At 39.3% G+C, this 24,529-nt stretch overlaps 1 protein-coding gene across 14 annotated transcripts in view; it reads left to right on the forward strand.

The window, feature by feature from the left end:
* The window catches only part of PTK2 (protein tyrosine kinase 2), a 227,170-nt gene that overhangs the window by 107,527 nt on the left and 95,114 nt on the right, over positions 1-24,529 (forward strand). For all 14 annotated transcript variants that reach the window (XM_074898370.1, XM_074898371.1, XM_074898373.1 and 11 more), the window contains 2 exons: positions 232-398; positions 10,932-11,019. In XM_074898370.1, the coding sequence (XP_074754471.1) occupies positions 232-398; positions 10,932-11,019 (255 nt within the window). The remainder of the gene's footprint in view (positions 1-231; positions 399-10,931; positions 11,020-24,529) is intronic.

The following is a 24,529-nucleotide window of genomic DNA, read 5'->3' on the forward strand; positions in this document are numbered from 1 at the left end:
TTTATTAATGTTTTGTGAAGCCATGCTGGCAAAACCTCAGAAATTGTAAATGGTTTTCTGAAATAGTAGCTTACATGTTTAGTATTTTAATAAAGGTGATACTTGATTTATTGCTTAGTATTTTGTATAGGGTACTACATGGTAATATTTTAAATTCTAAAAAAAAAAATATATATATATATATATATTGCATTTTACGGCTTGTAAGGAGTGTATGTTTCTCTGTTTTAGGGCATAATTCAGAAGATTGTGGACTCTCACAAAGTGAAAAATGTGGCCTGCTATGGGTTACGGCTCAGTCATCTGCAGTCTGAGGAGGTTCACTGGCTACACCTGGACATGGGGGTGTCCAATGTGAGAGAGAAATTTGAACTAGCCCACCCTCCAGAAGAATGGAAGTAAGAGTATAAATCTGTTCAGTGTCAAAATTGAGTCATATAAGTCTTTTTTGCCTTGTCTTAAAAAACTACTCTATAATTTGCTTTACTAAAGAAGAACCTCTTGTGAAATAGAGGTGGTGGAACAGGGTCAAAAAAAACAAACCTAAACTTTTCACAAAGAGCTGTAAGCCATGTTTTGTTTCCTCTAAGGGCTTTTTGTTGTTATAAGTTTCCTGCAAACTGAAGAGAGCGGATAACTGTAGCCTGGGATTTAGAGGAGGCATAAAAGAGCAATAGAAATTTCCTAGTCCTTTGTCCTGAAAGTCTGCAAAACTTTTGATATATCTAGTGAACCAGCCTCATCTCAGGTTTTGTCATCCTTAAAAGTTCTAGGACAGGAATGTTATTCCTAATTGCATATAAGCACACCACTGCAATTTTAAAAGGATAAATCTTATTATATAAATAAAAAAAATATCATTAAGTACTGGTTGTGTTTATATAGGAACTAAGCAGGAGAGATGTGATTTGAAAAGAGTGAAATGCAGTGATTAGTTCAGTTGATCCATCTGCTGTTATAAAACTTTTCCGTTGTAAAACTATTTATTGGGTAATGAATTGAGGCCCAGAGCGATGAGTGACATCTGCCTTCTTCTGACTGGGGTCTTCTCCAGTTATACCAGGAACAATGAACAATAGAAAAGGTAACTGCAGAATTTGGGTTTTCATAGGTTAGGTACATATGCTGAGATATTTCCATGATACCAGTTAGCTGGTTAAAAGAAGTGGTATGACCTGTGCTCTGTCGAAGGTTGAGTTTTCTTTGGCTTTATGGCAGAGTAAGCTGATGGCGCATGCTCAGGAGAGGATGTGGACTGGAGAGAAAGGAGAGAAAGATTGTCCACTTTTCTGGTATAAAGATCAGAGGAAACTAAAATTTATTTCTAGAAAGTCATGATAGTCTACTAGAGAAGATGGGAAGCTCAGAGTTTTAAAATACTATTAAACCAAGTCTAGTAGTAAACTCATGTAGGAACACCAAAAAGTAGATTGCTGTGGTTACTAGTTCATTGCAGGGGTTTTGTGTGTGTTTTTCTGTGGTTTATGTCCATATCCACAATTTGTGCAGAAGTTGCTAGTTATTTTAAAGGCTACACATACCTTCTGTAAAATTTTTGTAAATAGTCTATACTTAATTTCTTGGAAATGGAGTTACTCTATACTAGCACATGTCACAGTTGCCAATCTTCAGGTTATAAATTCTCTTTAGAGGCCCGATTTTAGCAAATGCAAAAAATTCAAACCAATTAGGAATGTTGAAAACCTAGGTTTCAGAAATGTTGCACATTCTATTCTGTGCATGTTATATTTTATTGTTTCTGGGATGTGCATCAATATTTATTGTGAGATATGGAAGGGAAATTTTTCATTGATAATACTGTGAAATCACAGCTTAGGAAGTAGGGGATTCCTGAATCCTTTCCATGAGAAGAGTGCTGCATATAAGGTGTGAATAATTTATGCCGTGGAAATTTGTTACATAGCATACAAGTGTCAGTTCCGTTTCTGTAAGGCTGTGCAGCTTGCATTGTACACATTGCAGAACAAAGTTAATTAGTTTTAAAAGCAAAGTTAGATATTGTCTTGAAGTTCGTGGAAAGGAATTGCATGTAATACTCACAAAAGGGCTCTGATAAGATGTAAATTATTCAATACCTTTCCAGAGTGTCGTTTAATGTTTTTATCGAATACATGCAGCCTGACATACCTTTTAAACCCATGGAGATTTGCTGTGCATAATCAAAACGCTGCTGTCATATTTGTGATACCATAACACAGACTGTTTAAGATCATATGACAGTACTTGTAAAAATATTTAGATTAGTAAAGGGAGAGAAGCCTTGGAATGGTTCTTAAATTAAAAGCTTCCTATAGTGTTAATAAACCAGTAACTGCCTCTTAGGCAATTTTAAAATTTATTTATTTTCTTAATCACTGAAATTAAAAGGGCTGTATATTCACAGTGTTCAGAAATGAAGTCTCAGATGTTCTGGTCTAATCCAGGTACTAAAAGTTGTGCTGATTGTCAGTAGGTTGTACACAAAAGTTACCAGAACAGAATCCATCTCCTATATACTCAGCTTTTATTTGAGGCTGTACTTTTTATAATCCTGCAGAAGATGGGCTAATCAAGGGGTGAAATGGGGGGATGACTCTGCTTCCCATGACATAGCTGTAGGAAGAGTAAATAATAGTGGATTTTAAGACAGGGTCACCCAAACTTCTGTTACTTGAAATTTTCTTCCCTCTTCCTATGGCAAACAGTTCAATTTCAAGGAGCACACACACCATTTAGCTTTGCCAAACTGCCAGTGGATCACAGAATCACACAATCATTCAGGGTGGAAAAGACCCTTGGGATCATCAAGTCCATCCCTCAGCCCGACTCTACAAAGTTCTCCCCTACCCCACATCCCCCAGCACCTCATCTGAACGACCCTTAAACACACCCAGGGGTGGGGACTCCACCACCTCCCTGGGCAGCCCATTCCACTGTCTGACCACTCTCTCTGTGAAAAATTCTTTCCTAATGTCCAGTCTGACCCTCCCCTGTTGGAGTTTAAAGCTGTTTCCCCTTGTTCTGTCACTAAGCACCTGTGAGAAGAGACCAGCACCAACCTCTCTACAATGTCCTTTCAGGTAGTTGTAGAGTGATGAGGTCTCCCCTCAGAGCACAGGGGGACTGTTACCTCCCTACTTCTACTGGCCACACTACTCTAATATAAGCCAGGATGCCATTGGCTTTTTTGGCCACCCGGGCACACTGCCGGCTCATGTTCAGCTGCTTGTCAGTGAGAACCCCCAGATCCTTCTCTCCCAGACAGCTCCAGCCACCCCTCCCCGAGCCTGTAGCCATGTAGGGGGTTGTTGAGGCCCAAGTGCAGGACCTGGCACTTGGCCTTGTTGAAGCTCATCCCGTTGATGTTGGCCACCGATCCAACCTATCCAAGTCCCTCCGTAGAGCCTCCCTATCTTCATGCAGATCGACACTCCCGCTTAACTTGGTGTCACCTGCGAACTTACTGATGACACTCTATGTCCTTATCAAGATCATCAATAAAGATGTTGAACAGAAATGGTCCCAACACCTGGATTTATCTCCATTGACCACCACTCTCTTGGACCTTCCAGCCAGTGCTTGACCCAGCAGACCGTTCGCTCATCCAGCACCCAGTTTTTCTATGAGAATCCTATGGGGAACTGTGTCAAATGCTTTTTGAAAATCCAGGTAGATAATATCAGCAGCTTTCCCCACATCCAATAGTCGGGTCATCTTGTCATAGAAGGAGATCAGGTTTGTCAGGCAGGACCTGCCTTTCATAACCCCATGCTGACTAGGCCTGATCCCCTGGTTGTCCATTATATGACTTTTAATGAGACTTGAGATGAACTGCTCCATGACCTTCCCTGGCACCAAGGTCAGAATAACCTCAATTACGTCACAAAGGACAAACAGGAATTCATTGCTCACTGCAAGTCTTCTTTTCCCATCCTCACGTTTGCTTTTATATAGTACTTTGACCTTCATCTTGCTATAAAAAGATTTGTATTTTGCACAAGACAGAAACTACCTTGGGATGGGTTTTTTTGTTTGCTTTAAGTAAAAATCAGTAGAAACCTAATACTTAATTTTTTCCTACAAAGAAGAAAAATTGGCACTAAAGGTCAAATAGAAACCTTTTATTGACTGTGCCTGCATCTTCACTGTACATGTACTTTAAGAATGTTCGTGCTAGATGACTGTATCAAACCAAATACTCTTTTTCCATTTTATTTATTCTCTGGCAATGAAGGTAATTCCGTCCAGCATCAGAAAATTCCGAATGTGTCTAAATCATGGTGCCAGAAATGATCAGTTATAACTGTGGGAACTGCTGGCTTATTTGTCTGTAGTAGTTTGTTCAGGAAGTAAGTTTTCTGGAGTCTGCTGTCTTTTATGTCACACTGGGTAATACCATCTTATTTCTTTGAGTTACACAAGATTTAGCACCACAGAAGCATTGTATAATATGAGTGTAATTCTATGTAATTGCTTTAGAATAACTAGTCTTCCAAATGCAGTCTGAGAGTTTTATTTTCTGAATTACTGAATTCCAGTAACACTGCTGCTGTTAGGTTTGTCTTCTAGTAGCATAAATTGTTAATTGTTCCTTAAGCATTTGCTTGTATGAAGGCCTGTATACTTGTGCATGCAAGATGATCCCGGATGACAAATGAAATACAAACAAACAAAATCCCAAGGCTTTTTTATGGGAAGGCAGTAAAGACTGGAGTGGATTTCTTTGCTCCAGGTTTCCTCGGTGTTTATGCTAGCAAGGCATGTGTTAAGCTTGCTTTTTAATGAAGAATTTACTCTTTACTTGTATTATTATTGTTGTTGTTGTTGTTATTGTTATTACTGCTATTATTATTACTAATACTAATGCTATTATTTCAATGATTGGATGTTTCCAAGGGCGTGAGGGAGAAAGATGAAAGATCCTTCCTCCCTTAATCTTCATCTCTACCTCTGTACAGCTAGGTGAACTAGTGTTAGCAGCATGCAAGACTCTTAAATCATAGATAGCATCAGCCTTCATAATTTTTTATAATACTGACCCTTAAACAGCAGTCACAGCAGCTATCCTTTCTGTCTCTAAAAATGGTATGTACCAAAGCACTGTTCTGTTTTCTGGTCTCTTGTTCCACAAGGGAAATAACAAGAGGTTCAAGTAACAAACTGTGTGTCTTGGAACACAGACAGTTAAGGTTTGTAGGTAAAGCAGATCCTTGTAACCAGGTGACATTCACTGTGACTCTACAAGGTAGAAGATGCCCCAGAGGAAGCCCCTTAGCAGTCCTGTACTCAAGTTTCAGCAGCTGCAACACAAACACCTTGACACTGACACAAAGCCCAGACTACCTCTGGAATGATTTAATGAATTTGACTAAGTTGAACTAATAGCTGTGTACCTCTCCTTTTCTCTGTCTTTTCCCGTCTTTTGCTTCCAGATATCCAGTCCTTTTCCTTTTCTTTTTCTACTATGAGTCTTAATGCTTTTCTCATCCTTCATCAAGCTGATTCAGTTCGTTAAGTTCACACGAGGCTTCTCCTTTGTCTGCCCTTTTTGTTCCCATCTTCTCCTTTTTGGTTACTTCTCTGCTGATGTGAACCTGCTGGAAGTAACCTATGTAGTTGGGACTGCTGAGATTATTTCTTTCAGTGCCACAACATATTAAGAGTTGAATCATACTTTCTTTTTTGGCTCCACCAGCTGCCCAGGTAGTGCTCAATACTCAAAGGGAAGCTCCTAGAGCTGCTCAGGAGTGTATGTGATGCTGTGGACAGGTCACTTCACCATACTTCTTAACTCTGTGGATGCCCACATTTGCGCAGGTCTGAGTGGAAGCTCATAGTGTGTGTCACAGTGCTTCTCTACCCCAGTATGGATGCAGAGCAGTAAGTAGAATAGTGGTCTTCCAGTAATAGTTTTACCAAATGTAGTTGAGGTGATCATCAGCTGGGAGACTCGCTCAGAAAGCACACCTGGTTGGTGAGAAAGGGACTTGTCATCTTCATCAGTTGGCTGCATTTCAAAGACAGTACATTTAGAGGATATTGAAAATCAAGCCCATCCTTGAGATGGCCTTTAGTAGTCAGCTTCTTCATTCCCATAGGCGTAGTCAGAGATGAGGTTATAAATAGGTAATGAAGGTCGCTCTCGGTGAATGTTCTAGCCAAACTGTTTTCTTAGGAGATCCTGTTGCAAAAATCAGTACTTCTCATGGATCCTCAGTTAAGAAGACAACTCCTTGTAAAGGAGAAAGATTACTTCTCCTGTATTTCTTTTCATCCTAGAGAGCAGAAGTGTTCTACACCCTAGAATCATAGAATCATTTAGGTTGGAAAAGACCTTTAAGATCACTGAGTGCAACCATAAACCTAACACTGCCAAGTCGACCACTAAACCATGTCTCTGAGAGCCACATCTACACGTCTTCTAAACAACTCCAGTGATGGTGACTCAGCTGCTTTCCTGGGCAGCCTGTTTCAGGTCTTGACAACCCTTTCAATGAAGAAATTTTTCCTAATATCTAATAGAAACCTCCCTGAGTGCAACTTGAGGCCATTTCTTCTTGTTTTATCCCTCAATACTTGGGAGAAGGGAGTGACACCCACCTCACTACAGCCTCCTTTCAGGTGGTTGTAGAGAGTGGTAAGGTCTCCTCTCAGCTTCCTTTTCCCCAGGCTAAACACCCCCAGTTCCCTCAACCACTCCTCACAGAACTTGTGCTCTAGACCCTTCACCAGGTTTGTTGCTTTTCTTTGGATGTGCTCCAGCACCTCGATGTCGGTCTTGTAGCGAGAGGCCCAAAACCAAACACACTGCGTATCCTGGTCTGGATAGGGTGACTGATGTATGCCATTAAAGGTCTGAGATAATTTTCACATGTGTTTCTTCAGACCTGAACGGTCTCTGGTTTTTGGCTTGTAGGATGACTGAAAAATAGGAAAAGAGGTGGTGTGGAGTGACTACCAGTATTTAGGCAGTATTTGTTTAGTACATTGGGACACGAGATAATTTCTATAGTGTGCAAATTCAACCCCATCTTCAGTATCTTACTATTAAATTAAGATGTTTGAAACACATGCACTGAATTGTAACACTTCCCTTCCAGGATTTAGAAGGTCGCCTTGGTCAAGCAGTTGATACCCCTCTGGTGGGTTGACCTTGGGTACCTGCCAGACACCCACCCAGCCCCTCTCTTTCTCTCTCCTCAACAGGACAGAGGGAGAAAATAAGATGAGAAAACTTGTGCGTCAAGACTAAAGACAGATCACTTTTCAAGTATGGTCACAGGCAAAACAGACTCAAATTCAGGAAAATTAAACTTACTGACAATTAAAATAGATACAGGTAGTGAGAAAAAAAGGCAAACATTAAAAAAAATACCTTCCCCCCATAGCTTTTCCCAGGCCTGAGGTCACCCCTTCCCTCCTGACTCCTCTCCCCCAGGGGCGCAGGGGCTGGGGCTGGGGGTCGCGGTGGGTCCCTGGCAGCCCTCTGGGCCGCTGCTCCCTCCTGCCCCGTGTCCCTGCTCCAGCGCGGGCCCTTCCCCGGGCTGCAGTCCTGCAGGGACAACCTGCTCCCGCCGGGGCTCTCCACGGCCGCAGCTCCTGCAGGAAATATCCCCCCGCTGCGGCGTGGGGCCCTCCCCGGGCTGCAGGGTGGGTCTCTGCTCCCGCGGGGTCTCTCCGGGGCTGCAGGGGATCCCTGCGCCGGGCCTGCAGCACCTCCTGCCCTCCTCCTCCTCCGGCCTCGGGGTCCCTCTGCTGCTGCTCCCTCCTCGGCTTCCTCCTCCTCTGCCTGGGCCGCCTTTGGCCCTTGCTCGAACCTGGTTTCCCCCGGGCGCCCCCAGCTTGGCTGAGGGGCTCAGCTGTGTCCTGCGCTGGGGCCGCTGGAGCCGCCTGGGACCCCGCAGAGGCCACCCTGCAGCCCCCTGCCAGCGCCTGGGCACACAGTACAGCTCCTTGGGGCAAGTACACATACTATCTTACTGTTCTTTGCCTTGCAATAATTGAAAATACATTGTCCATTAACCGTGCCCCAGAAGTGCTGTGTGCTGATATTGTCTTGTACACAAACGGGGTGTGTAGAAATCTACTCGGATGAAGCTGTAACTTTGTGCCGAAGAAAAGTGGCCAGTGTTAGTTTGCCAGATCCTGACTTTACCTTATCTGACTTCACTGTCCTGATTCATAAATTCTCTTGTGCCATGCTAATACCCTTGAGTTGTGTGTCAGCCTTTCTGTGTATTTGCTAGTCTCTCACAAAGATTAATCAGAACAATAATAAAAAAGGTGCCATATTTTGAATTAACATCCAGTGATCTGACAGAGTGCAACTCCAGTGGGAAAGGATGAAATTGTGTTTTAATTAACCAGGAGATACTGCGATATGCATAACCAGTTACCCAGTCACCTTCAAATATTGCGTCAGTCACCTTCTCTTTGCTCAGAGGTTGGATCTTCACTTTTGAATACACTTTTGAATACTCTTTTTCCTGCTTGTCGTTTCATGCAGCGAGGCTTGGAAGGTGATGTGGAAACCTGCTGCTAGAGAGAAGAATAGGAATAGACAAGGGTGAGGAGAGAACAGTGGGAGAAAATGCACCTTGGAAATGATGAGAAATCAATAAAGACAGTTTTCAGAGACCGGTCTTGGTTTTAGCCTTAAAATGTCGAAAGAACTAAAATGTACTGGGTAATAGAGCCCAAAAAAGTGCAAACAAGGAATTTTTCACATAGATTTGTCTTATTCCTTAACATTCTCCGCAGTGGTGTTCAGTGGTACATGTGAGGTGATATGGCAGAAGCAGGTGGTAGGGGAGACTGCCTTTCTTCTTCTGGACAGTCTGCTCGCACTGCTTTCTCTCCCTGGCACTTTAACACATACAGGTACAATTTGGTTTGTATCTAAAATTTTAGTGAATAACTAGAGTCTCTTCAACCAAGTAACAAGCAGAAATGGCCTCAAGCTGCCCAGGGCAGGGTCAGGCTGGCTCTGAGGAAGGATTTCTGTGCAGAAGGGGCTGTTGGGCGTTGGAATGGGCTGCCCAGGGCAGGGGGGAGTCCCCGGGATCCCTGGAGGGGTTGAAGAGTCGGGCTGAGCCAGCGCTGAGGGATCTGGGGGAGTTGGGAACGGTCAGGGGGAGGGTCATGGTTGGGCGGGAGGAGCTTCAAGGTCCTTTCCAACCTAGACGATTCTGTGATTCTGTATCATGAAATGTAAACGTTGACCAGCAATAGAAGGTGCGTGCCTTCTCAATTAATTTTCAAGACTTTGTCTTAACTGTGACTTTGAATCTTTTTTTTGTTTATACCTGTTTGTGTCATTGTGTCATAGAATGGTTTGGGTTGGAAAGGACCTTTAAGGAACATCTTGTCCAACCCCCCCTGCCATGGGCAGGGCCACCTTCCACTAGCCCAGGTTGCCCAAAGCCCCGTCCAACCTGGCCTTGAACCCTTCCAGGGAGGGGGCAGCCACAGCTTCTCTGGGCAACCTGTGCCAGGTCTCCCCCGCCCCCCCCCCCCCCCCCCCCCCCAATTTCTTCCTTATGTCAAATCTAAAACTATCCTCCTTCAGATGTTCTCCACCTCTTTTGTATATCTGAAGATCTCTTTTCTTTAAGAACATATTTTCTGTGCACAGGACGACTGTGTGCATTTTCCTTTATGAAATAAACTTGCTCTAGTATGAAAAACTTAATTCTAAATATTCCTAGTTTGTATAGTGTGTTCACAGTTTTAAATGTTCTCCTCATTTTAAGGATTCCTAACAGGAGAATATATTTTCAGGGATTTCAAAGGAAAGAAGAATAATGCAACTTCTGTTTCCAGAGAAATCCCAACTGACAGTAACTCCTAGTAACATTTTATCAAATCCCCTTATAAATCTTGATTGCAGTCAGTTAGATCACTTGCTGAAAAGAAGTTCATGTCCTACTGAAATCACCAGATTGAAATGTTGCAATTTTTGCTCTTGTCATCATGAGTAGATTGTTAAATATAATTATTTTGGGGAAGTGCTGTTAAGAGATTTATACTTAGGATACGCTGTTTTGGCAACCCAAAGGGATGAGGACATTTATTATCAGAATTTCATTGCAGAAATGTGTTAGAGGGAGGAAGCATGCAATGTCTGTCAAACGTCATGGACTCTTACTGCTGGACAAGCAATAACACTAAATTCAGCTGTTGGAAGCAGAAGTTTAGGGTTTGAGAAGGGAGACGAATTCAGTGTATTGTCATGGATCAAGGCTAATTCTGAATCTTCCTCACTCTGTGGTGTACTGTTAACTTGAAAAATCTGACTGTCATGCTGAAAACTGGTTCATTTGGCTTTTGCATGCATGTTGATGATGAAGGAGGGAGTAGGAAACCTTTGGAACATTTCAGAAGTGAATATTAGAGTACTTGATCAGAGAAGGAGCAGATTAATCTTCCTTGAGTAAGTCCTTGTTTTGTCTGCAGGATGCAGCTCCCTGGTAACGCTGGTTGCCACTCTTACTTGGAGCAGTGGGATCTGTGTTTTAAGTACCATGCTTGTGATAACTGAAGATAAAAGCTGTTGCCAGGGGTCATGTCAGTGGTTATGGCAGCTCATCTGCTGTTGTCACCTAGGTGGGGGCCTCCCTTCCTGTGGATCTGGACCTGATAGCATATCTGCTCGAGTCCTGATGCTTCAGTCCTCACTGAAGCTGTGAGAAAGCAGCAGGGTTTTATGTTTGTTTCTGTTACAAAGGTCCTTTGTAAACATCTTTATGAAATGTCAGGTATGACATTGCAGTTTAGTTCTCTGAGTAGTCAAAATCTTCCCTTAGTTTTCTGAGTTTGCTCTTGATTTTATCCTTATATTTAAGAATGTTTGAAGACGTCTTTTATTTGTGAGGAAATCTCAATTACTATTTTTGTCTCGCCAGTTTAATTCTCTTTTTCTTGCTTTTCAGATACGAATTGAGAATTCGATACTTGCCAAAAGGATTTCTAAACCAGTTCACTGAGGACAAACCAACTCTAAATTTTTTCTACCAGCAGGTATGTTCAGTTATACTTTTTCTTTTGCTCAATTTGCTGAATTCTTGCTGGTTTTGCTGAATTTGGAAAATTCTGGATTTGTTAATGAAATTGATAAAATTTAAGGTTGCACAAGCGTAAAGCAGAAAAGGCGTGAAGCCCATGGCATCTTTCTCTTTGAGAAGTGGTGAGGGATATTTTCCAAAGACGAGATAATTTTGCAGTTGTCGTCTTAACTCAGATAATATTTACTGGTTTTCAGCTGGCTTCTTATAGTTATTTTACAGTTTGTTAAATTGCTGAATTTCTTTATTTTTACAACCACAAATAAGTGGGCAGTTTCACTACAACTGTGGAATGTTTTTTCATTCATATTGTTAGGTTATTTTCTTGATTTGAGTATCTCTTACAGATTAATAAAACCACATAGTAGTAGAAACATTTGAAAACTAAGCACCTAAATCTTTATTTTATTCACTTCAATAATTTTAACCTGCTTTTAGACTGGTAAGTTCAAAGTAAAACTTCATGAGGATATCTTTTAGAGGAGTCTGGGCTAGAATGGTTATAGAATATCCTAACTTTAAGCATCCATGCATCTGTGAAAGTTCAAAGCTGAAGTTATTTATTTGCTACAGGTTTGGTGGGTCTTCTGCGGTGGGTTGTCTATGTTTATACACTGAAATAATGTTAAGTGCATAATAAACAGTTTGTGTTACTAATGCTGACAGGTTAGTGAACCAAATATGTTTTTATGTGATAGTTTTAAGCAATACTTTATACTACTATATGGATGATTGGTTTTAATCTAGTTTATTTAAAGGAGTCACTTTATGGAGTATTGTCATGATTGAGATGGAATAAGGGAGGAATGAGGGGCAGGGGAAAGGGACTTGTGAAGTCAGCTGAAATGGTGGAGCTCAGGAACTATATCACAAAAGCTCTGGAGTTTTGTTTGGAAATAGGATTATTTTTTTTTTTTTTTTACCTGATGTGTTTTGTTGTGTCAAAGGAACAGCAATATGATATTACTGATGATGCTACTCAAACCCCAAAGGCTACTATCAAGGAAAACTATTGGCATGGACAGGTCTTCTTTTTGTGTGTCTTTTCCACGTTCAGAAGTACCCTGATCTTAGCTTGCTTGCTTGGGGCATACTATAGTTCTTGGGCCACATCCCCTAGAAGTAGAATGTAACTGGAAATGGTCCAAAGCGTGGCACCCTTCAGCCCTTGTGAACAGACACATTTGAAGATGAGGAACCAGGAAACTAATTCTGATTAAATTTTCTTTTTATGTTTCTAAAATGAGGGAAACGTAATCCTCCCCTATGTCCAGTGCTTCATCTGACAGCAGAATACAGAATTAACATGCTCATACTCATTTCTTAAATGTCTTCCATCCTTTATTGTGTGAACACAGACACAGACACATATTTCTGCTTTAGATAAATGACTTAATTTTTTTAATGTGTGATGTAATCTTTGTGTTGATACATGACGGAATTGACTTATGAGAAGACAGTTCTAGTGCATTGCTTATCTGAACTTAGCATTCTAGTTTAAGTGATCTCTGCAATACGTTTCAGACTAAAAAAGTATGGATTTTAGCGAATTTTTAGTACTACCAGGGGTTCTTGTAGAAACAATAAAATCATGTTCCTTTTTACTTCAGTGGCAAGTGACTTTCTTCATACTGTCTTTAAACATAGGAGGTTTCTGTTTCCCGTGATGCAGAAGTTGGTGATGAGGTCCAAAATAATTTCCTGAACTCCCATCACTTACCTCTTCAACAGCTGGGAAGCCTGCAGCATCCTCTCATTTGTGCCTCAGAGAACTGTTTCTTTCAAGGAAGAAATTCAGAACACCAGAGGAATACTTTTTAGCATTTTCTGAGAAAAGCGTTCTTACTAAATTTGGGGAGATCATTAGAAACAAATACAAATGGCTCAGAATAGCAAGAAGGTTTGTGAACGTCATAGGAACTGATACACAAATATTGCAGCTGCATGTTTCTCATGATGCCCTGAATCCTAGTTTTAGTATAAGATGAAAATCAGAGGATCTTGTCTCCTTGTTCTACACACCGTACCATATTTTTCCTCTTTCTTCTCCACCTTATGGTGAGGTATTTCTAAATCCAGATCTTCAACAGTCACAGTTCTTTGTTCTGGGGTGCTGCAAGATATTGGGTCTCCATTGTAATGTAAATCAGGTGCACAACTTTCCAGAGCTGTCATTCTCTGTCCATGATTCTGTTTTGCTCTGCAAGTCTCACTTGGCCTCTTGAATAAATTAGGATAATTACTTTTATCTGATAAAGTGTTAAGACAACCCCACTGACTTATGAAAAGAAGGCACGAAAAGAATTTGAACAGTAACACTGCATCATAAAACAGACGTACAACAGAGGGGGATGTGGAAAAACAAGGAAAGACGATTTTTCACATTCTGTTCATCTCTCATTGTCAGTCCCGCAACGTTTTAACATCCTCATCTGCTAACCACAGCTCTCAGGCAGATAACTCATGTTGTGTATAGGCAAGAACAACAAAAAGTACCTAAAGCATACATGCATACATAGATATCTTGAGCTTTCTGCACAGAAGTAACTGTTAGAGTTAATGAACGTAGGATCCAGTTACAGAATTTTAAAATATCCCGACAGAATTACCCCTCTATAATCAAATTGGCTTTTGTAGATGTAAAAGTCAAATACATTGCTGTCTTGTGTGTTACAAAGGAGGAAAAAAAGATTTTGAGGACCAGATGCTGCCTGTGACTAAATCCTTCTTTTCAAGATGAGGTTGAGAACCTATTACTAGCTTGATAACATCTAGACACGTGTTGTCTGACTTACTAAAAATGTACAACATCAAATTAAAAAGTTCACGGAGAAGGAAGAGAAACACAGTGATATCTGGCACCCGTGAGTTGTCCATGGATTTCAGAAAATGTTGTTTTCTTGAATTTGAGCTCAGAGCAGCGATATTATTGAAAAAGAAGCTGAAAGTTAAAGAAACTGAATCCTCAAGTGTTCTTCATCTTCCAGAAAAGCGCAGACCATTTGTAAAGATAACAAAATGTTACCTTAATCGCTGTCAACAGACACAGTTTATTCATACAGTTAACCCAAACCACAATTATCAGGCTGTTAAAACTGGCACACGTTTTGTAACTTCACATGCATGACTACTCCCATTCACTTCAATGAGTGCATTGCCCTGTATAAATTGGTGCAAGCATTTAAGTCTTAGTTTGGACTTAATAGGAGAAATCTTTTCTTTTTTTTTTTTTCCCCTCCTCCTTCTTCCCCTTAATTTTGAAGATTTTAAGGATGCTGTGACCTTTCTCTGGTTTGGATATTCTTTATTTTCAGGAGTCTTGAACAAATCAAAAGCCTCTGACCAGAACTGTTTGTAGTTTGACGTACAGCCGTTTGTAATCAGCGGCGGTCAGTCTGCCATCTGCAGTGGGTGTAAGCTGTTCTGATTGGATTGCAAACCAGAGTGCCCCTGGTTTGCAATCTGCACAGCAAAGGATTAATATTGGGGAAGGGGATGACAGGACCACAGAACTTGTTTGTAACGTCAGATTTAGTCATACTAATATTGATACCTTGCAGTTTGTCAAAGCATCTTGTGTTTCAGGCTTTGAGACTTGAGCTGGGGTAGAGGCTGATGCTTAGGCCATTCCTCTTGACTGGAGTTGTCTGCTCAAGACACATCATTTTACATCCCAGCTGAGAGCTCTGATCAGCAGACTAGTGCTAGAATTGTGTCTTTTATTTTTTATTTTTTACTGATGTGTTTGGAAGGTGTCAAAGGTAGTAGATGGGAGGTCTTCAGCCCTATCTTCTCTTTTTCTGTTAAGTGGAGCATTTAGGTGGTGATACTGCATTGACTGCATTATTCCCTTGGGCCCAACTGCTTACAATTTCAGCCAAATGAGGCAAATTGGATCCCACCCAGTGCTGTTTGAATTGTGAGGTTAAAGTATTCAAAAATCAGGAAATGCCAAATTTATAGTTGTCTGCACAGTTGGCAGATTCTTGCTGCATAGGTTTTATGTGCCAGCCTTCAGTTGTTTCCCCTTGTATTGTATACCCAACTCTGAACCAAAGTGAACTTTGATCCTGCCCCCAAAACCTTAAACATGAAGTACAGAGGATTGCTGAGTAAAACCACTGTAAATCTTTGTCAATAAGTATCTCCTTTTTTTTTTGTTCTGTTGACTCTTTTGTAAATCTCAGAAGAATAAAGATATCTGTCTTCTGTATGAATTTTTACCATTTTTCAAGTAAACTTCAGAGGAAACAAACATAAAGGTACAGAAAGTGAATTAAAAATTGGGAGGGTTTTTTGAGTAATGACAGTTACACTTCACATACTTCTTGTACTTTTTGAGAGCATTTCCAGGGACTTTAAGTGTTGTTGAAATTCATGGCCAGTGTCTTCCTTTCCCTCTGTTCCAGTGGCATGGCTGCTGGGAGGTGGAAATAAAGGGGATGGACGTCTCTCTTTTGCCTTAATAGCTGAGTGAGGAACGAAAGCCATATCTCACATCAAGATAGAATACAGCTTTTAAACATTCATATAATGAGAATCAGACGTAAGCTACTTGAATTGCCTTCCTTTTATTGTGGGACAAGAGCCTGCACACATTTATCCTTGAATAACATGTTAGCCTCCAGTAATTGGAGATGGTTTATCCCTTGATGAAAAGGGAGCAAGCATCTGGGGGGGGGGGGGGAGGACCCAGCTCTTAGGCATCAGCTGTTCCATTGTTGCTGTCCTTGCGCTACAAACAGAAGACTTCTAAAGTAACTTTTGGGGGATTTTTAGATCCTGAAGAACAAGAAAAGGTTGTTTTCATCAGTCTAGAATTTTTCTATATGGTGCTTTGTTTAGCCTGTGGTGTGGAGCTGCCCTGGAGTTGTGTGTGTGTGTATATATATATATATGTAGTAAAGGAGACCATAGGACTGAAGCATGTTTTGGATTTGCTTTTTAAAATGAGCCAAAGTTTTGTGTAATGCACAAGAGAAGGAATTGCAAGCAGAGAGAGGATGGTCTCAAAGTTAGGGCAGGTAAATAATGTTCTGCAAAAATTGAACTGAAGTCTATGCCACAGGGATTCTGTGTTTCACCAGACAAGTACAATGCAGGTTCATTTTTGTAAGAAAACTGTTTCTAAAAAGAAAAGAGAAAAAAGTGATACTTGTTTTCCTCTAAAAGAAGGGGAGGGAAAAAAAGAAAAATCTCTAAAGGAGGAGGCAAAGTTTCTCGTGGACAAATGGCACTTTTTTGCTCTGTATCTATGATTACCTGTCAAGGTAATGTTAACACTAAAAATGTTTTTACTTAAGTGAAAATTCTCTTGTATTGTGGCAGATAAATGCACCATGCAAATGAAATTATTTTTATAACACCGTCCCCCAACATGTAGGAAATTTTAAGTCCAGGCAATTACTGTAATAACTTAATGATTGAAGTTTTATAAGGCTTAGGTGCATGAGATATAATTTGAAGTGCAGGCTGGGAATTAGACTCTTTAACCTAATTAAATAACAACATCTTTTACACCCTAATAAAAATAGGAGACCTAAAGCAAATGACTTTGACAGGAAAAGCTTTGAAGAAAATCAAGGACGTAGGGAGAAAAGCTGTATTGTTCCTGATATTGGCAGCTTGTTTAAAAGAAAAAAATAAACCAAAAAAGGTCTTTCAGGAAGAGTTAGTGGTTGACACATAAAGTGTGCTCTACAGGGAAGTGATAATAAATGTACGAATTGCAGCTGCTTAAAAAGTTATTTTAAAAAATATTTTTTTAAAATGATAAAAATATAGATAATAACTGAACGTCACCTGACTGCTCCTTACAACTTGCAAAAGTAATTGTGAGATAACCTTTACAGGGGTTGGTTTCTTGAAATTGCTGAAATTCACAGTATCTCATAAAGTCCTCATTTTTTAACTGTAAATGTTGATTTACACTCTCAAAACTATGCTGACATTCTTGTAGATCTTGCTTTTCATATAGTTGTGTAGCTACTTTGGTATCTTCCAAATGTTCTGTGTCAAATGTCTGTTCTCTGTTAGCGTTGCTGTATGATAGGAATGTAAAACATACTCGTATTCCTAAATACCTCTTAAGTAGTCAGCCAAGCTCAGTCCAAAGAAAAATGGCTGCTTTGATTTAAAATTTCCACCTGTCAGCTGGAGTGGTGAGAATAGTGCTTGTGGGCTTTCTTGCAGTCACATGTGAATTAGTCTTAATTCAAGATGATAAATTTAAAATGCTCAGGACAGGTTCCCATGTACTGATGCGTGGATATGTCTTTGTTAGTGATCTTGGACAAAATGTTATTTCGATTAGTGTATTAGGGTGTACATAATACACATTGGACACACCCACACCCCTCCAAAAAAAAAAAAAAAAAAAAGTTGATTCACATTGCTACTTGGACTCATTTGTTCAGTAAAAGCAAAATTCTGTGTCAGAGACAAGAAGTATAAAATTAGCTGTTAGTAAGGCATGCTTAGTAGGTTGGGTACTATATGGCTCCCAAGAGTATAGTCCTACTTTATGGAAGATCTGAGCAGCAGTGTATATTGCAGTGACATCTGGACATCAGCCCTCTCGGACAGAAGGGATCATTTTTAGCCATTCTGTCCCTAACAATGTCTCATCAGAAGTTGATTTCCCCCCCATCCCATCTCTAATGCCCTTATTATTAACAGCAGAGCTTCCAAAATTAGTTAGAGATGTCAAAGATCACCTTTAGATAATACAGAGACTGTGACCTTGGAAGATGAAGAGGAGGAGCAGCTGAGGGCAGATGGCAAATGACCGTTATCCTGATACTGAATCTGTGCTTTTAACGCCACTAGAAGAGACCAAAGCCTTAATTTTCTCTAATGTAGACTTATCTTCTATAATAAGTCTAATATTATTAGATGGGTAAATAGGGGTGGAAGCACATATGTGTTTCCCTCCTGTGCACATTTTTAAAACTACCATTACGATCATTAAGGTGGCTCCTAAAAATACTGATGACATTAAAAGCATGCTTTGGGATTTTGTACATATGGTACTTCATTCAAAGCAGATGAGACACAAATCTTTGAGGGTTAATTTTGCATAAGGTTTCCGAAGCTGTAGTAATGTGGGATGGGACCCTATTCTTTCAAGCTGATTATTCTGATTTTGTAGTGAAGAAAGTTCAGCGTCCTACAGGAACCTGCTGTTGGGAAATGAGGGTGGGCTCCTCCATGAAAAGATGGAGGAGCTGTCTCCTTTTGCAGTTTGGTGATTACAGATACAAGCAGTTATACTGGGTGACTGTTCTGCATTCATCTAATGATCTATCTGTCCCAGGGTACCCTACAGCGTTTCTGTGGTGCATTTAACGCTACAAGAAAGATTACAACGGAAACCACAGAATATTTGAGATAATTACATCTGATAGGGTACCAAGGAAGAACGGTGTCGTGAATTGCGGTGGACTTATGTGTGGTAGTGCTGCATGTGAGGAACAAAACTCAGCCTGAACAGGAGTACCCTGAACACAGAGCAGCATTGTTCATTTGCAGTGTGAAATTGTGGGGAAAAGTGGTATATGCTTCAATCATTGTCTTGGTCACATAAGTAGTTTCTGAATATCAGCTTTTCCAATGGATGGGTTGAGTTATTCTGGACTTTCATGTTACAGAAGTGGGTAGATGACAGGAAGAATTTCACTGGACATTCATAGGACTGATGTCACCAGAAGTGGTGTCTGTTAGTGTAAAACGAAGATCCTGGTGAGCAGCTTCTGTGGAGGCTGAGAGGCAGCTATTACATACAAAAACCAAACACCAGAATACCTTCAGGTATTAGAAACTTGAAGGTTTAAAAGCAGGTGTTAAAACACCTGAGCTACTAAAAAGGAGAATAAATAAATAAATAAATGTAGATATAGGAAGGAGGAAGGTTGTGTTTGTTAATACAAAAGCTGCTAACTAAGCACAAGTACATCATTTCTGAATATGAAAAACACCAGCTAAAAATATGTGGATAGAACAAGTGGGTAGGGAGAAAGTGATGTAATGCAAGTCTTTGTCTTCTGTGCTTCGTTAAACTATTATAGTTACAATTTTTATGCTACTTACTAAATGGAGTACAGAAGACATTTTGGTTCTTTGTTTGCTTATCTAAATATCTTCTATGTTGTGGTGATATTTTTTCTTGATTGTGCACTTAACTCTTTAGAGGGTTCTTAATCACTGAAGTGCTGTTTGAATCCAGTTTTCAAAGCAATGCCAATTAAAAAAAAAAACCCAACAACCAAACAAAAAACCCAAAAAAGGACTAAGTTGTGTAAGTAGGTCATAGACATTGAAAGTAAAGCAAGAGAAATAGATTGCTTATTTTTAAACTGTCCTCCTGAAAAATTGGAGATTATCCTGTGGGAAATTTCTTGGTAACATGAAATGAGCTGGGAAAGCCAGTGTAGTGGCTAATTATTCGCCCTTTTAGAAACATCATTTGATAGTACGGCTGCTAAAGAATTTCCATAGTAGTTACGCTTGAAAACTCAGAACAAAGTGTGATAATTTCATTTAATAATTTCTAAGGATATAAACAAATATAAACCTAAAATATATTTTCAGGACATAGCAAGTAGGTTTTTGTTTCTTTTTTTTTTAAAAAAAATCTCTAAACCCCTGGAAAGTGTTCAATACTAAGTTCAGAGTGATTTTACTCTTGTTCTTAATAAAGAAATTTAAATCCGGCACAGTGTTTTTATGAACTGCACTGGCAAGATGGCTTGTCAGCCTGAGTGAACATTTTTCTGAAATACTGCAGCTGCATAAAAAAATCGTGTGCAGAAAAATGAAGCAGATGGCTTTTGAAAGTAGCAGCTGGTATATAAAATACGAGGCCTGTGATAGATTTCTTAAATCATGTGTGCTAGCGTAGGGCTATTCTCTAATTTCTCCATCTTCACAAAAATGGGCTTTCTTCTGTCTCCAATTTTTATTTTAAATTGTACCAGCTGGAATTTGCTAGCCATGTATATAGCCAGGAAAGTGCCTATTATTTCCTAGCAGATCTTGAGAAGTTAAAAGTTATACCATCAATAATTTGCCCATTCAAGTAAAAGAACAAATATTTTTAAAGTCTGATACCAGAATTGAAACTGGGCTTTTGTTTACGTGCCTGTCTTCCTTGTGGAGAAGGCTTAGTTCATGGTTCAGTGTTCACCTCCTTGCTTTTGCCATGATTTAAGGCTATCTTTGAACTTTTAATGCTCAAAAGATTAGAGACATGAGAGAGATTTTTGTTCTGCGTAACCAATGAAGAATAGTGACGAAAAAATTACTTTTAAAATATTGGTGGGAATAGAAGGTAAATAAACACAGTGAATTCTCAGTGAATATCAGGACATCAATATGTCAGGAAATACATTATGACACAGGATTATATTGGACTTACCAATTCTTGTTTGTTTTAAATACTAATGCCCTTTCTAAGCATGTATTCGTTGAACACAAGTAGTATATGCTGGGGGGGAGTGACGGTTTTGTTTCACTGTTTATTTTATCAGAACATACAAAAGACTTCTTTTTCCTACTTTTGAGAGATGCATTTATGCTTGGCATTCATGTTTTTCATATATTGCATCCCTTCCCTGTAGTAGACATTTTGTAGCTGTTGTGACCAAGAGATCAGCTGCAAATGTGAAGCGTAGGTCACACTTTAGTTCGTATTTGCCAGCCTGTGAACAAGCACATGCAAGTATAGTTACTTCTTCTAACACTGACATTGTAGTAGTACTCATCGAGAAGCCCGAAATAGTTTGCATTTCCATTATGCCATTTAATGGAATTTAGACTAATCCTCTCCCCCCCACCAAAGTGTACACCTGCTTGACTGTAAATCTGACTTAAACTTGTTATAACATTTACAGAAAAAAAAATCTGAGGGAAAAGGTGCTTGAAATCAACACCACAGTTTGCAGCAAGAACTTATTTTTGTCTCTATCCTCCTTTAAACTGCTTTTCAATATATTCTTCTCTGCAAGTTCAGATAAGCATGTCTGCTAGAATTCAGAAAGGGTAAGTGGAAGCAAGTGTGTTGCCAGCAACATAAAACAAAGTGATTCACTTAAGATGTAATATTTTAGGAGTTTGATTGTTACCAAATAAAAAGTACATAGGCTTTTAGCAGTATAACACCTGAATTCATAATCCTAGTGTAAATCTAAATGTTTGCCTTGTAAATGTTTATGCATTTTTATTGCTAAAACATTGTGACCATGGAGCATTTCAGATGACTACAGGCTCCACATAGTCTTACCATTGCCAGAGCATCTGGTCTCTAGTATGTGATGTAACTGAGGTAACGCCACATGGGTTTAGCCGGAGTACTTCAGAGGCTTTATTGTCTCGGTGGAAATAGGAAGGGTTGCTGCTTTGCTGTTTCTTGTTTGGCCAGATGTTGGTCGTTTTTTTGGTTTTGGTTGGTTGTTTTTTTCTTTTTGTGCTGGCTTTTTCAAAACCAGGTTTCTGTGGCAAGTTTATGTAAATGAGTGTTCTCTTATAAACTAGGTAAAATAAAGGTATATTAAATAGCATCCTACAATTCTTTCTGGTTTAGCCTTTGAAGAGATCCCATTCTGAACAATTAAAATGGGGAGCAGAACAACACCAGTGGTACCTGATCTGCTTGAAAGAGTATATCTATGTAGATGACATACTCTTCAGCCTTCCTCCAGGCATTGCATACTGTTAACTGAACTTCCAAGACGTAAGTAAAAGTCTGCACATGCCACCAAGGATGGCACTTTGCAGGTGTACCATGAGCTCAAAATAAAAGTCTCCAAAACCCATAGATCAGGATTCATCCTCCCTCTTTACTATGAATTCAGAACTATGTTAACAGAAAAAAATGGTAGAATTCTTCAGATTTGTCAGTTTTATTTTTGTGTCTTTGTGTATATATATATATATATCTAGGCTTTATGCTCTTCCAAGATAGAGCCTTTTTTCTCTTGAAAAACAAAAAATATTCTCATTTAACTATATTAACAACAACAATAATAAAAGTAATAATTGAGCAAACACAAAAGACTTCTAGGAAAACTATTCAATTGCCTTGTGGCAGTGCACTTAATTACCATTAAATTATCTCTTGCGTCTCTTCCATTTAATATTTGCTCAGGCTTTTTCCTTAGGAGGCTATGCAGCTTGTGCTGAACCTCTTGCAAAATTCTTATCTAATCTTTGCACAAGCATTAGTTAATGCATTGATCTAATGCCATCTCAAAGAGAATAGTCAAGAAAAATTCAAGGTGATAAGAGAAGTTCTCATTAGTATTCTGGGAATAGAAATTGAATCTGCCTCTTTTTTCCCCTTATGCTTACTGAAATTTAGAGAAGAATGTGTGCGGACAGGTTTCTGGAAAAAGCAAGATAAAATTAATTCCTTCTATCAATTTATTACCTTTGCTATCCATTATAGGACACTGCTAAATCTAATTAGACCACAAGATTATGGCCATAGGCTTCCTGAAGTTTATAATCTCTTTGTATACCTTCCAAGGTTTAAACACAAAAATAAATAGGTGTATATAATGTATATGCAATGCTCTGTGATAATCAAGTGCAGGTATTAATTTTGATAAGAGGATGTCATGACTAATTTTGTTAAGAATGCTGTTAGTCACTTGTGGACATTGAAAGAGGGTATATTTTTCTGTTTTCATCTTATTTCTTAGGTGCATAAAGGCATTTTTATCCCACTCGTCAGGTTGAATAATGTAGTGAATTTGAAGGACTTGAAACTCCATATTGCTGTACCAAGGAACTTCAGGAATAACACCCCCACACACCCCCCCTCCATGCAATAGATCAGCAAGGGAGAGTCTCTGTTGGCTGAAATGTGAGATGGAATATATTCATCTACTCCAGCTTTATGAAATATCTGTGTTTGTCCATCTCTTGGACTGGGATGTGCAAACCCCCCCCCCCCCCTTTTTTTTTTCTGCTTGTCACACTAACAAAATTATGCACTCAAGTAGGCAACTGTCTGCTTGCAGCATCATGGTGAAAATGTCTCACTTCTGTCTTGCAAATAAGCGGAGGAATTTCACAATACTTAACTTTTTTCTTTCAAACTGTTGGAATGGGAAGGGTTTTCAAGATTTTCTTAGTCAAGTTCTGGTGCCTGGAGTTGCAGAGTCAAACTGGGAAGATATGACTGGAATTTGTGAAATCTCAGAAGCCAGAGGGCAAGAGGAAAGAAACCCCAAACTTTAAATGTTTGGGTAATGTTGCTTATTTATTTATGGAATAGTAGTTGCTTGAGGCTAGCAGCATTTTAAAATATGTTTGCATGAAACTGAAGATGTTCTTAAGCTGTTTAGTTTAACAAATGAAGTACTTCAGAACTGGGATCTACAAGGCAGTGAGCTGTGAAGATAAATTAATACATATTTGATCATAATATACTAGTAGACTCAAATTAGCATAGTTTCTGCAAAGGGAAGTTTTATGTCAGGATTGAAAAACTACTTTGCTACAGCAAGTTCTTTTCAATATCTGAATGAATACCTCAAGGAATAAGTGGATAACAGCTCTGAAATTTTCTGATGATGCAAAATTGTTGAAATGGTTAAAAAAATTGAATGCATTGTTTAAAAAAAAAAGAATTTTAATGAAATATAAGTGAGTAGATATTTGATTTGGGTGGATATAAGGCAGGGTAGCTAATAGATTTTGTGCCAGGAATGTTAGCTTTTTAGGCAAAGTAACTTGGTCTGTACATGAAGGTGAATTCTCAGAAAAAAAGGAGAATGAAATGAAAGCTTGTAGTTAAAGTACAGTTAAAAGTTCACTAAACCTCAGTATGGATAATATAAACAAGAAGAAAATTCATTATAGTTTCTTTGAACTTGAAACTTTCTGAAATATGGGGATCCATATAAGAACTGAACTCATGTAGAAGTTGCATCTCCAGTTTGTTTCTTTTCTAACAACCCCATGTAGACCTGTGGACAAAGAGGACTGTTCTGTTGTTTGCCACCTGTGTGTACTGCAGAGGTCATTTACGGTAATAACATGGGACCCTGAAAACTACATTCCTGATTTATGTGCTCTGAGCTTGGGTCAGACAGTTTTCATGAGGCAGGGGTGTCATATCCTTACTGATGAACAGAATTTCAGATTTAATTTTCTGTTTAAGTTACTATGTTGTGCCATTTATGTAGGCATCTAGATGTTAGTTCTGATTTAAAGTTAAACAAAACATTGGTTATAGAAGATTTTCTCTTAGGGAAATACTATACCATTACTAACAGGTGCAGTTCTACAGTGGAATGAAGAGTAATTGTTAATGGACCATAGTTGAGATAAGATACTACTCAAAATCCTTGCATTTTTTGTCTTGTTTCCAGAAGTGCCCTTTCAAGGGAAACTTCTTCCCATTTTGGCTCTTGATACTGGACAGTACAGGCAGGTCAGAAATGCCCATATCTTCTGGATTG

This window comes from Athene noctua, chromosome 2 (genome assembly GCF_965140245.1).
Source record: "Athene noctua chromosome 2, bAthNoc1.hap1.1, whole genome shotgun sequence".
In the NCBI taxonomy this organism is placed as follows: Eukaryota; Metazoa; Chordata; class Aves; order Strigiformes; family Strigidae; genus Athene; species Athene noctua.